The sequence below is a fragment of the Anarrhichthys ocellatus genome, unplaced genomic scaffold (assembly GCF_004355925.1).
Source record: "Anarrhichthys ocellatus isolate YVR2014 unplaced genomic scaffold, GSC_Weel_1.0 scaffold796, whole genome shotgun sequence".
NCBI lineage: Eukaryota > Metazoa > Chordata > Actinopteri > Perciformes > Anarhichadidae > Anarrhichthys > Anarrhichthys ocellatus.
Genome location: NW_022280770.1, coordinates 1 through 13,695, shown reverse-complemented (window position 1 = coordinate 13,695; position 13,695 = coordinate 1). Strand labels below are relative to the sequence as shown.

General features: G+C 40.5%; 1 protein-coding gene across 1 annotated transcript; it reads right to left on the bottom strand.

Annotated features, from left to right (window-relative positions):
* Positions 1–10,089: 10,089 nt before the first annotated feature.
* Positions 10,090–12,877, bottom strand: LOC116377003 (UDP-glucuronic acid decarboxylase 1-like; the record flags this gene model as incomplete). Its single annotated transcript, XM_031838521.1, has 4 exons — positions 10,090–10,812; positions 11,771–11,874; positions 12,596–12,653; positions 12,767–12,877. Coding segments are annotated over 4 exons (405 nt in total), but the record flags the coding sequence as incomplete, so codon positions are not given.
* Positions 12,878–13,695: the final 818 nt, after the last annotated feature.

Sequence of the window (13,695 nt, the reverse complement as noted above, 5' to 3'; positions counted from 1 at the left end):
GGGGTTGAGCTCTCCTTCTGATGTCATACATATTGTCCGTTTACTACCGCGCACATTGTAGGTTACACCATTGCTCTTAATCCACACAGGAAGAAAGACCTCTGAGGGACCGTACCTGTCAAATTGCTGGCCGTTGTTTCATTTTGTTCATTCATTTGAAAAAGAAATCCTTGTTCATTAGTTCACTTCTTCACTTTTTTTTTTTTTTAAAGATAATTTAAATTCCTCTCCGGAGGTTTGAATCACTGTTCTCTCATACAATGACTTCACAAAGTGACCAGAATCACTCTCTTGCCTTTTTCTCCTAATTTTCATCATTCCTTTCCATCATTTTCCCCCCATTTTGAATTTGTGTCTTCTGTCACCTTTACAAATAGTTTCTGTCTCCACAGTCTTTAGTAGTGATTGGAAATGAGCATACAATACTTCCTGTACTATGTGTAAAAGGCAGTGGGGGGGGGGGCATCAATGCAATAGGGGAGACCTCTGATTTTCTGTAGAGATGAATGTTTATCAATGTAACCAAATGTGCCACCCTGTACCCATACTACTGGCTTCAGGTCTGCACTGCACTCACCATACTTGTCATTCATTTGTAGCTCTGTGCACATGCTTTATATTCTGTCACGTTAGACATGTTTCTGTTCTCCAGTATGCGTCTGTGGCTGCGTGAAGATACTGACTGAAGAATAATAAAAAAACAAAAACTTTTTGGTAACAAGTTTGAGTAACTCCACTTAATTTGCTCCTGCAAAATGAATGCAGTTATGACATTGAACTTTGTGAATCTTGTCATTTCAGAGAATTCTGAGAAATGTGTCATTTTACACGCAAATACACAATTATTTCTACACTATCATGTGATCGACTGAGACCTAAATAATGAATGAACTCAGAAGGGATGGCCCTGAGCTCTACACTGAAACTTCTCACATTGTCATTCACAGGTCAACAAATAGTTTGGAAATACTTCATGATACTACTCATTCGTGAAAGCAGTCCTCTAAGCCCCTCCCCAGAACACAGCAATTGTCCAATCATAGCTTAGCAACTGTAAACTCGACATGGCAGGTCTGTCTACAAGTCAGGTGTGACGTGTAGCCTGCAAGAATGCAGATGGACCCTTCTTCCTCCAAGGCCAAGGAGCCCACCATTCATTAGCTTGGCTAATTAGCTAATACAATCTGCCCGCAACAGTTGTCATTTAAGATATTGAATGTTGGACAGGATGTGTGCCTCTGGCTAAAATCAAACGCAGGCTGTTTCAGAAATGACTACCGACTGGTAAACTGCTGTCGATAGCATTTTAACCTGCATGTGTTGCGCATGACTTTGAACAAGCGGAGCAACAGTATCTAAGGGAGCTGGGCTAAACAGTCAATTTATAATTGGAGTAATCCTTTACTGCAAGAAACCAAATATACAAATCTGGTCGATAATGAAAAGAATATTCTAGTCCTACCAAACATTTTACTCGTCTATTTTCTTTTCTTTTGTGCATTTGTTTACCAATGGAAGTGTTGTTGATCATGGGGTCCTCGGCTTTTATATGATATATCTGAATGTTATTGAGCATTGTTATTTAATTCTTGTCTCCACTGTATGTGTATATATATATAAAAAAATAAGATGAGGTGCATATATGAATCGCTGAGATCAAACTATGGTACTGTATCACTGACAACGTGATAAGAATTTAAATACTTTTGTTCAATAAATCTTTTTGAAAAATACTAAAATGACACGTGTTGAAATGTTTGATTGGTTGTCCTCTTTACCATCCTGCTGGTTGTTGTGCCTCCCTCCTACCTGCACTGGCTCTCATTTGGAAGACGCTTTTTGCTATGTTACAATTTTATCTGGATAAACAAGCATATCAGGAGCAATTTGGGGTTCAGTGTCTCACTCAAGGACTCCAGAGGTGGACAGAATGAGCCACAGGTTGAATGATCAACCCTACATTTAATGGCTGACACGCTCCACGACCTGAGCTACATCTGCCCAATATGTCATCAGAGAAAGAGTCGGGCATGTCAGCAGGCATTTACAGAATGCGGCTCATTGACTGCAGTTCAATGGATGCTGTAACAAAAAAAACCTCTTCCTCACTTCCCTGGAGTCAACAAGTGATAAGTGGTTCTCAACAATGCTGCGAGCAGCACTTCTGGGGGTCCAGCAATCATCCCGCTACAAACAGAACTGCACTAGTGTCATAAAAAAGTCATAGTATAGAATGCCATAAAATAATCACAAAGTCACAGTATAGTATGACAAAAAAAGTCATTATACCATGTGATATAATAGTAATTATATAGTGTGTCTTAAAAAAGAATGAAGAAGACTATTAAAAGATGCCACAGTATAGACATAGTATATTACGTCGTAAAAAAGTTAAAGTATAGTATGTGATGAAGTCATTAAAAGTCATAGTACCATTTGTCATAAAAACGTCAAAAACAGTCATAGTATAGTATGTTATAAAAAGTAATAGTATAGTTTATCACAAAAAAGTAATAAAAATGTAATAAAAAGTAATAGTATACTATGTTATAAAAAGATAAAAAGGTCATAGTATAGCATGTCATAAAAAAGTCATAATATAGCATGACATAAAAAAGTCATAGTATAGCATGTCATAAAAAAGTCATAGTACAGCATGTCATAAAAAAGTCATAATATAGCATGACATAAAAAAGTCATAGTACAGCATGTCATAAAAAAGTCATAATATAGCATGACATAAAAAAGTCATAGTATAGCATGTCGTAAAAAAGTCATAGTATATGTCATAAAAAGTCATAGTATTAGTATGTCGTAAAAAAGTCATAGTATAGTACGTCGTAAAAAAGTAATAAAAAGTCATATTATAGTATGTCACACCTCAGCATTACTGTGGTTTATGTACTATATTTGAGAAAAGGTATATTTTGGAAGATATTCTATTACTATTCAGTGTTTGGGAACGACATTTGCATCTGCCACGGGAACAATAACAGGATAACATTACATGTTATTTTACTATCATACATTTGGGCGATTAAAACGATGTATTTAACAACGGAGGAGAGAATATTTTTACCTTGCAAACCTATCGCTTAAATGTTGGCTGCAGTACCTTAAAACTCCACACGATGGCAGTATTGAGCTTCTTGCATTTTCACCTGACAGCTGTCCACATTTTCAATAGCCACATTACTGTCATCCAGTGGCCTGTATGGCTTCCTGTTTGAGCAGAACTATTTCCAATGAGCTCAGTTTAGAAACAAACACTTAATTACTTCATAGAAGAGTGAGTCAAGTCCGTTGTTTCTGCTTTGCAAATTTAGTTTAAATGGGGTCTGAGTAAGACAAAACTGTAGCATGAGTCGTAACCTAACTGGCTTGTTTTGTGTTATTAAAAGGAAAATTAATGGAAAACTCAACAAAGCAGCCAAACTGAAAGGGGAGAGAGGCCAGGAGGGAGAGAGGGAGACTAGCTGACTGCTACAAGCTTAAAGGTTCTCCATTTGACATTCAGAGCATCATGCGTCCACATGATGGGCTCCCACGCACACTTCACCCTAATGGAAATAAGTGGCTATTATCTTGTCTTTTCTTCCCTCAATAGCCAATAGCCATTTTTCCTGTTACTAGCAAATCTCACAAAAGCACAGACATGTATCCTGAGGAGACCTGTAGCTGTCAGCGCTTTCTGACACAAAAGGTTTCCAAAAAGCAGGACTTCTGCACAGCCAAGCAGAAGCAGCGTTGCACAGATGGACTGACTGAGTTTGTCTTCAAGAGAAAGTTCATCAGTCTCTCTTCTTGTGTACATCCACTCATAGGCAGCAGCAATGGTTGGTGTGGTCGGGAATGACATTTTATGAGGATTGGATTTGTTCCTCTTTAAGAAAGACAAAAAACATCCTTAAAACCCAGGAAGCCCGATGCTGAAGACGCCACTGCGACTAGCTCTCAATCCACGGCCTTGAAGTCGGTCAGCTCACTGAAGAACTGATGTGCCCGGAGTTGTGACCGGGCCGCCTACAGTACCACTCCAATAGCTAGTGTATCCCTGACCAACAACTTGCCTTCAGCTGAATATACAATCAGAAACAGGGGAAGAAGTAATTCCCAAGAGTGTGTTTATTTTTGGGGGGTTAAACACACCTCTTTGATCTTTCAGGAAGCCATTTAGGTTGTTTTTAGGATGAAATTTAAAAAAATCTGATTGCATAAGAAATATTTGCAAGTCCTTTATGAAATCCTTTTTTTGCATCTTCCCTCAATCCCTCCAGCTAGTTTGCTAACTTTCTGTGAATATTGCTCATCTTGGCAAAGACAAATAAAAAAAAAAGAGATATCTTTAAGTGAGGCTTTTAATTAATTAATTAATTAAGTATTTTTTGCAATTTGAAACATTTATTTCTTCAGTAAGTTGCCGATAAGAAAGAATTTGTCCATTACACTGTCACTGGCAAAGATCATCTGCACTTTGTGAGGAAGCTGACCGTCTGTGATGTTTGTAACGTTTCCTCTGACCCACAACAGAGAGACGCAGCATGGATTCAGCCATTACTCTGCCGATGTACTCGGAGAGAAGCAGACATCCACAGCATAGTGAACCTGATACCTTTGCGCCTTGTCACTGGATGTTGACACAGTCTGTCTGCATAGACAATGTGAAACCTGCCTGGTACAAACTTCTTTTCATCCGCTTTCATCCACGCTTTCACTCTCCCATCTGCTTTTCTCTCCTTTAACACCTTGAACAAAAACAATCTAAGCAGCTCGAGGACAAAGGTGCTCACACTGAGCTCCTGACAACAGCCTAAAAATATATCGTAGCAAAAGTAATTAAGGAGCTTGAGGGCCTGTGTCTGTATGCAGATGTGTCCTTTCAATTTAAATTACCTTGCCGGAAAACACAACATATTAACACTTAAGGACATTTCTTACACGTTGTGGCTGGAAAATATGTTATATCCCTCTGTACAAAGCAAATGGACATGACAGAAGTGAAAAGGGCTCCCTGAAGTACTTTGAAGAGAGGCAATATGTGAAAAACAACCATATCCGCCTTCCCTCTCTTCTTCTAATCCAGATGCAGTCGTCATCCTGAGATCAGTCTGAGACAGAAGGACGAGGGACAGGACCACAAGCCTAATCTTCCACTGATCCGGTAAGACGAGACAGAAGATGATATTTGATGAAGCAAACATGTTCTTCACACATGGATTTTATTCTTTCAATGGATACATAGCCTTCACATTTTTTTTTTTTTTTTTTTTTTTTTACAGAGCAGTTTTCCTCCTGAGAATATTACATTCCAGCATTACAGTACATCATGTTCTACACATTCTGATGATGCCCAGATGTTCGTTATGCACCTGAATTCACACACCTACACACACACACATTTCTCAGTATGCAGGACAAATTACTCTTTTCAGGGTCAAGCCTTTTGTGTTCTGTCTTTTAGTTCCTGAAAGCATGCGTGCTCTCTACATGTCTGTGCTACTCTATTCTCTTCTCCTGTCTCCGACAGGTATGTCAGCAGCTCATACACGCCATTACACATGAATGGCCGTGACATTGTAATATACATTTGTTCTGAAATGATGGACAAGGTGTGAAATAATGTTCTCGCCTCTTTCTGCCATTTCATGCTTTGACAGGAGCAGAAGAGAGCGATGCAGGCGGCAGAAGAGGCGAGAGGGAGAGACGAAGCCTGCCCTACTGGGGCCTGTGGGCGTCAGACTTTTCTTCGGGTGGCTGGAGGAGCTGCGAGCCCGGGCAGCTCACGACGGGATGCAGGACCTGGCTCGTACCTTCTGGGCTCACTTTACCGTCGGCAGCGAGCTGGGCTACGATCGTCCAGAGTCTGACTCCCAAGCTGAGGAGTGAGGCAGAGGAGAGACGGAGTAGAAGTCCCCTTTAACACCTGTTTAGATGTTTACAGTCAAGACGATCAATAGCAGTTTGTAGACTTAATAGAAGTGTCTTTTATTGAGTGGTTGAAGAGGGGTGGGGGGTCTCAAACAGAACATTAGGGTTCAATGGAAAATCTAAATTGAAAATGTTTACATCCGCACATCTTTCAGGGAATAAAAGGCTTTCGTTCTCTGATTTTGACTTTGGGATTTGTGTTTCGAGTGAGGAGTGTTTGTGGGGACTTTGTGGGGCATCTGGGAAGCTGTGTGCAACACACTAAAATAAATCAGACTCGGATCAGAACACTCAGATTGTCAAGTCAAGTCAAGTATGAGGAGAAAGATGGAAGCTGAGACAAACAGACTGGTGTGAAGGAACAAAAAGAGGAAATTAGAGCAAAGTTTAAGTTTTAGAGAAACAAATGTGTATCTCTGATCTGACGGTGTCTCAGTTCACACATTCCCTGGGTAAGAAACAAACATGTTGCAATGACAAATTATCTTTGTCCAAGAAGGCTCTGACGCGGAGAGAATTTCATGTTTTTGAGAGCCAACAGAAAAAGCTTTGTGCCTGAATCAGAGTCTCTTCTTTCCGGCACAGTGTGTGGCACAGTACATTTGGACAGGGAACAATAAACTGAAGGCCAGATGATGCATTCAATTTTTTTGGTGACCTAGCACAGCTATCTGAATGGCAACGAGCCTTCCTTTTCACAGCAATCAATTGGCAATCAAAAGCGACGATTTGTGCCTTTTACTGATCTTTGCAGCACACCAGCCATGCCGCAAGAGCACTTGAATAATCAAACCAGTTCATTCCACTTCAAAATGAGTTGACCGCTGTTCTCTTCAGTGCCCGGTGTGTGAGAGCTGGAGAGGAAAAAAGAGGCTGTAAAGAGCCTCTCAAAAGAAGATGTGGCCACTTTTGTTAGAGCCTCATTGATGAAATGAGAATAGCAAGAGTTTGACAAACGCAATCATCCTCTATCTGCATTCTTAGGCCTTCCACCTCTTTCTGTCTTTTGTCATGTGGCTCACTTCACCTTCTTTCCAAATCCTTCATGAAAGTATAGAGCAATCGTCTGCCAGCTTCTGGGTTTCCTGCATTCCAGCTCGGCCTGTGAGAGACAGAGAGACTGTTTGTAGTTCCAAACCAAACGCTTTCCCTCTGTGACACACAGACACATTCAAAACGTATTACAAGTTCAAGCCCCGTCGAGTGAGACTTTCTGAATGAAACCTCTATAAAGTAACAGTTTATCAATCAGTGTAGTATCAGAAAGGTTGTGATCCAGTCATTAAAGTGAGGCTATAACGTGATGAACAATGTACACAGTCTTCCCTTTAAAAATGAAAAGTTGATTTTATAAGAAATAAAACACTCTCTTGCTCAATTTAATGCACTCAGCAGTTTGCAACTACAGCCTTTCTTGGTGTGGTATGACGAGTAGCTTACGGTTACAACAGCCCAGTTCGAACGGCGATGTGCACTTCGTCAGCTGAAATGGAGGAAGTGGATAACAGTGGTATCTGCCTGGGCTAAAGTTTAGTAATTCATAACCCATGGGGAGGATTAGCTGGAGCATTAAATTGTGAAAACAATTAGACTGAAATATGTTTAAAGTCGCTCTGCATTCAGCTTCATCTGCAGCGTCACTTTTTAAACTCGCTATACTCGATACCTGAAGATAAAAACTAAAAAACCTGTTTAATATTCTTGGCTGGTATTTAGACTCCCCCTGAGACTGATAAATTGCAATCCTGACTCTTTTCCCAGAGCAAAGTGCATGACAACAAACCACATTCAGGTAAATGGGAGCTCTGCTTTTTCTTCCTTCCCACTGCTGCTCATGTCCTGCTATACATATGGGAGATGGAAAAGTACCTTGGACACACATGAAAATTCATTTAAGAGCAGAGAATCTCCCAGGTGCAGCCTGCAGGCGAGGAGGTAGACGACATTCCACCCCCATAGGCGAGTTTCCACTTGGAAAGTCTGGGTTGCCGCCCACTCTTCGATCTGGATGTGCAGCAGTTTTAGGAACAGTTGTTGCTTTTAATGTACAGACTCTGAGTGGATACGAGATGGCATCTATTTGAGGTTAATGGGGCTGGCTGTGTTGCTGACCTTCATTGCTCTTAGAGGTGAGCTCAATCTCGCTCTTTTCTTCTGCTTGGCTTTTTTTAAACAGCTAAATTGATCTTTGACTGCTGTTACTTAAGAGAATGCTCGTTCTTAGAAAACATGAAAAGGAAAAAGCAGACAGACGAGGAAAATGAAAAAACAGTAAAGGGAAAATATGGACTCATTATAGCACGAAGGAACAAATTGAAAAGGCCATAAGCAGTTTTATGCAAATTACTTTTCATCAGTACAATTTACAGAAACACAAAGAACCATTACGTGATTCACTCAGAGGCAGAGATTTTAAGTAGTATACGTCAAGCTCTAAATAAATCCTACACTTCCCATAATGCACCCTGTGTTTTTTTGTTGGACCATTTACCCAGCATGTGATGTTTCTGAGGTCATTTGGTCGTATATAAACTGAGTGACGGCCCCAAAAAACGATTTTTCTTTGTCAGTTTCTTGCTATAACCAATGAGTAAAATAGACAAAATCAAAATATGTTCTGCTTCAGTTGAAACACTTTATTTCATAGGTCTTTCTGTGCCGTTTCCTCTTCTCACTGGTTTGGAGTGGGCGGGCCTCAGGTGGAAAAATGTCAATTAATCAAGGAACATATAAAAGAAGGAAAAATCATGAAGTCACTGAACTCACATTTGTGCCACACCGCTAGTATTCTACATGGATTTGATTCTACTTCAGCATCTCTGGAGTCAGTGACTAACCAACCATCACATTTTTAACGATATGTAATAATGTTCACGAGGGCCAAATTTCTTATTATTGTCAGGAGGTGATGCTAATCTCCAGATTTGACATGCTTCTCTAAATCTAAACCGTTATACTGGTCCACGATGATGTCATAACCATTCCTTATTGTGTATATATTCCTTGGCATATTGGGATTGAGAAATATTTAAACCAAGATTTGTTGACACTTGCCAAACACTGATCAAACCACACCCGGACAATCTGATGAAGCAGAATAGTAAACTCTCAGAGGGGGGGGGGGCTTTAAACCTGGCTGAACAGATAAAACGGACAATAGAAATGTAGTAATTTTGATCTTTGTTTCTTAGGTATGTGGATGAGAAAAAGGTGGAAAGCTGATGTAAACTGTAATCTTGTCTTGATGTCTAAACGACAATCTTTTCAAAAGGCACATTCATCCCCACAATGTTGCCGTCTCTTGAGTGACTGAATAAATACGAATGGCATCGGCAAGGCATGAATTCCCTCTCACACCTCCACTTAGAGCCAGTTTCAGCTGTCTTTCAGGTCAGCGACTCATGTAGAATTCACCAGGAATAGCTAGGATTGGAGGGAACATAAAACAAGAGCAGCAGAACAAAAAAAAAAAAAAAGGAGTGAAGTGCACAAAATGACCTCGGTGACAGATGGCCTTTTTTTTTTGTCAGCCAGTGTAGCAGTGATTCTCACACAGCCCCATTGACGACACCCGTGTGCGCCATTTGCTGTTGAGCCCTTGAAAAGGCCAAAGCTGTGAAAGCAATGGCCTTTTCAAGGTTTGTATTGTCTGCAAATCTATTTGCCACAGCTGCGCCTCGTGTAGACACCTTATCGGCTGCCTCCGTCTTATTAGCGTCACATTTGTTGAGCCTGAGAAGTCTAACGAGTCACATCTGTGGTGTGTTTTTTTTTCTCCCTCCCCAGAGGCTGGAGACTGATCCGTCGTACTGGATGGACCAGGCTCGCTCCACTGACCAGGGGCGGCAGCACCACTATGATGAAAACGCCCCCATCGGCCCGCGTGACCCTGGTTCTTACAGACACGGCGCCAATGTCAACTACGACTACCACTGACAGTCTGTTAGCATGACACATGCCATCAGCCGTCATTACCCCCTGTACTCCACAGCTGATGCCTGACTCTTCTCTTATCACTAGATTATTCCAAATAAAGACGTGGCTTCGTACTGCACAAGTCCTCTGCCTTTTCCCTTCCACTAAACAATAATAGTAGAAATGTATCACACACACTCACACACATACAAATATTGTCTTCCCTAATGATATCATACGCCAATATATTGGAAATATTTTATTAAAATAGCATCTGAAATTAATAACAGCACATCCTGACATGAGATTTCACAAATTAGAACACGATGACATTCTGATAAACTTGTAATAAACGCGTAATGATGCTGTAACAGTCTTTCTAGAGGGACTGCCCGGTCCTGCAGTGTGCTGCGTAAACAGCCAACAGCCACGCAGCATCCAGTGGAGAAACAGCATCTCTGGAGACAAAACACCCCGAAACTGATCAAAAATAAACACAAAACACTGATGCACAGTTTGAGCTGTTTTCAAGATTCTCACATCTTAAATTTAAATAACAAAAAGCACAAATTCACAAGAAATAAAAGTAGGCTCTGTTTCCGATGTCTTGCCTCATATTTCCATCACCCAAGCTCCGGTATGGAAAGCCCCTTTTTCCCGCAGCGCAGCCAACGTGAGGCCACACAACACTTTGAAAGAGGAAGTTGTCTCTGCTTCTGAAATGAAAATAGACACCATATCCAGGAGTGTATTTCAGAGAGTTGACCAGCAAGGGTCCTCTGAGGAGTCTCAGCATCCTGCTGTGTTTTGGGAGAGTCAGCGGTGGAAGACCTGACCTCAGTTGTGTCTGGGTCTTCCTTTCTTCATGCGGGCGGCTTTAGGTTTGGGGATGTACTGGTTGTTGGCCTGATGCTCCAGTTCCCTGCTGAAGTACTGGATAGTTTTGTTCAAGCCCTCCTCCAGGGGCACCTGTCCACACGAGACACAACACACAATACATAAAGATACAGAGTTTAAACAGAAACAAAGATAAATGCTGAACAATGTGTTATATGCTATTACTCATTCAGAAAACCAATAATACTCTTTGTAAATTATGAAGTAATTGTCAATCTATTTTAAAACCTCATGTATCCCAGAGTTTGCCCCCCCCCCCCCCCCAACAGTAAATGCATGCTGAAAAATCAATATACATTTCAGGGTATTAGAGTTTAATTCACAAATGATGGATACGAAACAAATGACTTGTCATCTTCTAAAAATAAATGCAATTTATCAAATATCCATCTATTATTCAGGTTTGTTACGCAGGGCACGTACAGACAGACAATTATTCACGCTCACATTCACACCTACGGGACATTTAGAGTCATCAATTAACCTAAGCTGCAGGTCTTTGGACTGTCAGAAGCCAGAGAACCCGGAGAGAACCCGGAGACAGTGCTCGCTACTACACCACCGTGCAGGGACATCAAATACGTACTAAACCAAAAAAGACTTAAGAAAATCTTCACTATTAGCATTAGATCAACATAGTTGGAAAAAAATGCTCATATTGAGATATGTTAAGTGGTTTTATAATTCTATGTAATGATAAGTATAGTTTAGCTTTTTTAACTTTCTACTCTGTGACTTTAAATACTAAGTCAAACACTGATATCAACAGAATGTTGTAATAATGATTTCTGATATTAATCAACCTCTGTATAAAAATAGTGTCTGCTCTCCTACACATTACAGTCGTTGTGAATCTCCCGTGCAACACTAATGAGCAGTCAGAGGAGGAGACACTGATCAGTTATTGTAACTGGTTGGTCAGATCTGCAGCATCGTTACACCCCGCGGGGCTATAAGCTGCGTTTCACCGTCTACAGTTGGTTTGCAGGACATTGCGTGTGCGCGTGAGTCTGCCGTGTGTCACACATACCACCGGCTCCCAGCCGAGCAACATCTTGGCTTTTCGAATATCAGGTCTTCTTCTCTGTGGGTCGTCCTGGGCCTCTGGAAGGAACTGGATCTGACTTCGGCTCACTGTGCGTGTGAGAGAGAGAGAGAGAGAGAGAGAGAGAGTGTGTGTGTGTGAGAGCAAGCATGTATGTTCACGGACAGTTACAAGAGTACAGAGTGGGAGACATGTTATTCAACATATAACATAAAGCAAATGTTGATCATGAGAGAGATGAGTCACGGCAGATTGATGCTCTTGTGTGTCGTGATGGCTTCATGTGGAGGTTATGTAACTCTGCCAGATGTAGTGCTGGAGCTGCAACTCCTAAAGATGTAATTGCTGGCTATGGAGACACCACATCACACCAGCACAGTCATGAGCGGGCTGCTTGCTTATTCTCCTCCATGTTTCTGATCATACTAGAGATTACTCATAGTGAAAAACAACAGACTGCAAATTGAAGAAAAAGCCTGTTTTTCTTCTCCTTTTTTAATGTTGCTAGATTATAGTCATTTAGCAAAGCCACTTCCAACGCCAACATTGGACACAGACATTGCTGTTGAGTTGTTTTTTTAATGCACCACAAGCCGATTGCCATATAGTTCTATTATATTCGAGAAAAGGCAGACATATTTACGTCCGATATCTCCAAAACTAGGCAACTCACACCAAAAAATTTTTTTTTGATAATGAGGTGAACTGTCCCTTTAAGAGATTAACAGGTAAGTATCCAAGGCTTGAAAGGGAAAAGAGTGTTCAGAGACACACGGAGTGACAGCTACCCGGAGGGATTGGAGGCCTTACCGACGAGACTTTTGATGAGACGCGCAAACTCCAATATGGTGTGTTCCTCTGGGTTCCCCTGCAAACACATCACATACACTTTCATCACATCAGTGTCGACATGACAGAAATATAAAATGACACACAGGTCATTTTTCGATTTCAATTTCAAACAGGGTACGATGAACTCACCAGATTGACTGGACTGCTGATGTTACTGTTCATCAGCAGCACCAGGCCGTTCACCAGATCACTGGAGAGCACATCAGACACAGAAGCAGAGTCGTTACATTGGGTCCTCTTCTATTAAATGTCACTGTGTAGCTCTGCTATGTGCGAAGGATCCTGCATGACCATGAAGTTATTGTACATGTAACGTCATCGATTTCACATAATTCCTCAGCTGACCTGGACCAATATTGCTTTTTGCATTGAGCACATTATCACAGTGGAGCCAGCAGAGACATGGCAGCTGCAGCATGAGTGAAAACACGCCGTATAGACATTTAAAGATGTTTTAGTATTACTATTGTGTCATGCATACAATATCCAGTCAGTCTTGCATGACAGAAAATTAATAGAACCAGAATCAGTCAGTCAAAATGAATACTTACTGATGATAAATATACCATGTAATTATAACCTAATGGAGAACATGCCTTTCTCCAACTGTGGAACTACATGTTGACCACACAGATGGGCACACACAAGTCATTAGCACAATTCTGTCGACATGGATTAGACTTTATTATTAGAAATGACATGCGAACAGAAATAATGACGGGCGACCTCACCTACCGCTGGTGGGGGAACAGTGGACGCTCTAAACACGGCACCATATCCAGATCCATAAGCACTTTCAGTATATTGCAACACACTTCAACAAAGGAATGTGTGTGTAGACACATATACATATATATATATACATATATATATACATACATATATATATATACATATATATATATACATATATATACATATATATACATATATATATACATATACATATACATATACATATACATATATATATACATATATATACATATATATATATATATACATATACATATATATACATATATATATATATACATATATATATACATATATATATA